Here is a 1,774-nt window from a genome sequence, read left to right as displayed (position 1 = left end):
CCGCAGCTGTTTGGAAACGGGATCGGGCTGCTGGGGCTGCCTGCCAACCGGTTCGATGTGCGGCAGGGCAGCGGGGCGCTGGACAGCCAGGGGCGGCTGAGGGAGGCGCTGCGGTTCGTGTTCAGCCAGGTGGGGCGGCCTCGGGGGGGAGACAGGCATGGAGGGGCGCGGTGGGGGTGGGGTTGCGGGTTCGGGGCGCTGGCATACGGTAGAATACTCCAAGGTTGATACTTGACATATCAGTATTGAAGCTGAACAATGGAGTGAGCATCGAAGAGTCCGAGGATTGGAGTGTTTCCTGCGGCCATCGTGCCGCCCGCTCAGCCAGCCAACCGAATCGCAACCGACGCGTCGTGACTCATATGTTTGCGCCGCAGGACGGCACCCTGTTCCGGGCCTTCATAATGGACGAGCTCGTCAAGTCGATAGACGCGCTCTCCAGGGAGCAGGTGATGATCTTGATCTGACCTGATCTGATCTGATATCTTATCGCGACCTGAGCAAAGGTCTGACCGCCTCCCATCCAGTCGAGCTGGTTAATCATCCTCACCTCAGCTGGTCCCCTGGTCCTCCCCTGACCGCAAGCCTCTCTTCCTTTACACATTGCCCACCCTTTCCCACCTCACTCCAGCCAGCCTCTTCGGCGTGGCTGGCTCGCAGCGCCCCCTGCAACCACGCAATCACTGCCCCCCCCCTTGCCAGCATTCCGCACTCGAGTGCCCATACCCTGTGCTTGCGCGCCCTAGACACACATTGCACACACACACAAACACACACACACACACACACACAGTGTGTATATGACACACACACTCACTGACACACACCCATTGACACCCTCACACACACACACACACTCACACGCGCAGCTCACTCTGCTGGTGACATCACTGGGGCTCTCCCGCGCCCGCGTGCCGGTCCTGCTGCCGGGCGCGGCGGTGGCCAGCCTGCCCCTGGCGCCCACCGTCTCGGAGGAGGACAGACGGGTGCGCCGCCGCCGCCGCCGCGCGTACGGACGCGTCTCGGCCATCGCTTGGGGTTGCGACCCTGTTTTTGCTGCACTTAGCGGGAGAGAATGGCGGCTTGCCGCTGCACTTGTGCCCACTTTGCAGGTCAAAGGGGGGAACCCTGAACTAGAACTCCCAGGGGCCAGCAGGTTGCCTCTTGGAGTGGCCCACCAGCGACGCGACACACCCTCCTCCCCCACAACTGCCTGAAAACCCGACAAACAACCTCAAAACCATCCATCTGTTCTCCCAGGTGGTGGAGAACCTGGTCAAGATCGTCAACTTCCTTACGAAGGGCGGCGACGGCAGCAACGGCAGCAGCAGCAACGGCAGCAGCGGCGCCGGCGCGGGCCGGCCGTTTGGCGCGGGCGGCGGCGAGGTGGTGGCGGAGCTGCTGCCCTACCTGCCTGCGGTGGCGAGAGAGGTCCTGCCGCAGCTGGGGACGCAGCTGGTCGGCAGGATCTCTGCGCGCTTCGTGAGGGAGCTGTTTGTGCCGGCGCCGGCGCGGCGGTGATCGTTGGTGGACGGACATTTGTTTCGCACCCTAAATGCTGCGCGGCGCCGGACGGCGTTGTTGGAATGGCGGCGGCGGGGGAGGCGCTTTTGAGGAGGAGCGGCAGTGCGGTTTATTTTGTGGGGGCGGCGAGGGAGGAGGGGCGGGGCAAGGATGGACCGTCGCGTGGAGGGAGAGCGGAGAGATGAGGAGTGTGCAGCGGCACCGCATGCGCGCGCGCGCCCCGCCACGGCCCGCCCTTCGCGCTACGGCG

At 64.7% G+C, this 1,774-nt stretch overlaps 1 protein-coding gene across 1 annotated transcript; it reads left to right on the top strand.

Moving 5' to 3' along the window:
• Positions 1-404: 404 nt before the first annotated feature.
• Positions 405-1,521, top strand: MNEG_14376 (aarF domain-containing kinase; the record flags this gene model as incomplete). Its single annotated transcript, XM_014037152.1, has 3 exons — positions 405-449; positions 870-986; positions 1,261-1,521. 3 exons carry the CDS (start codon positions 405-407, stop codon positions 1,519-1,521), a joined length of 423 nt encoding a protein of 140 aa, XP_013892606.1.
• Positions 1,522-1,774: the final 253 nt, after the last annotated feature.

This window comes from Monoraphidium neglectum, assembly GCF_000611645.1.
Source record: "Monoraphidium neglectum strain SAG 48.87 unplaced genomic scaffold scaffold04442, whole genome shotgun sequence".
NCBI classification, from domain to species: domain Eukaryota; kingdom Viridiplantae; phylum Chlorophyta; class Chlorophyceae; order Sphaeropleales; family Selenastraceae; genus Monoraphidium; species Monoraphidium neglectum.
The sequence above is the reverse complement of the archived record's forward strand: the minus strand, read 5'-3'. Positions and strand labels throughout refer to the sequence as shown.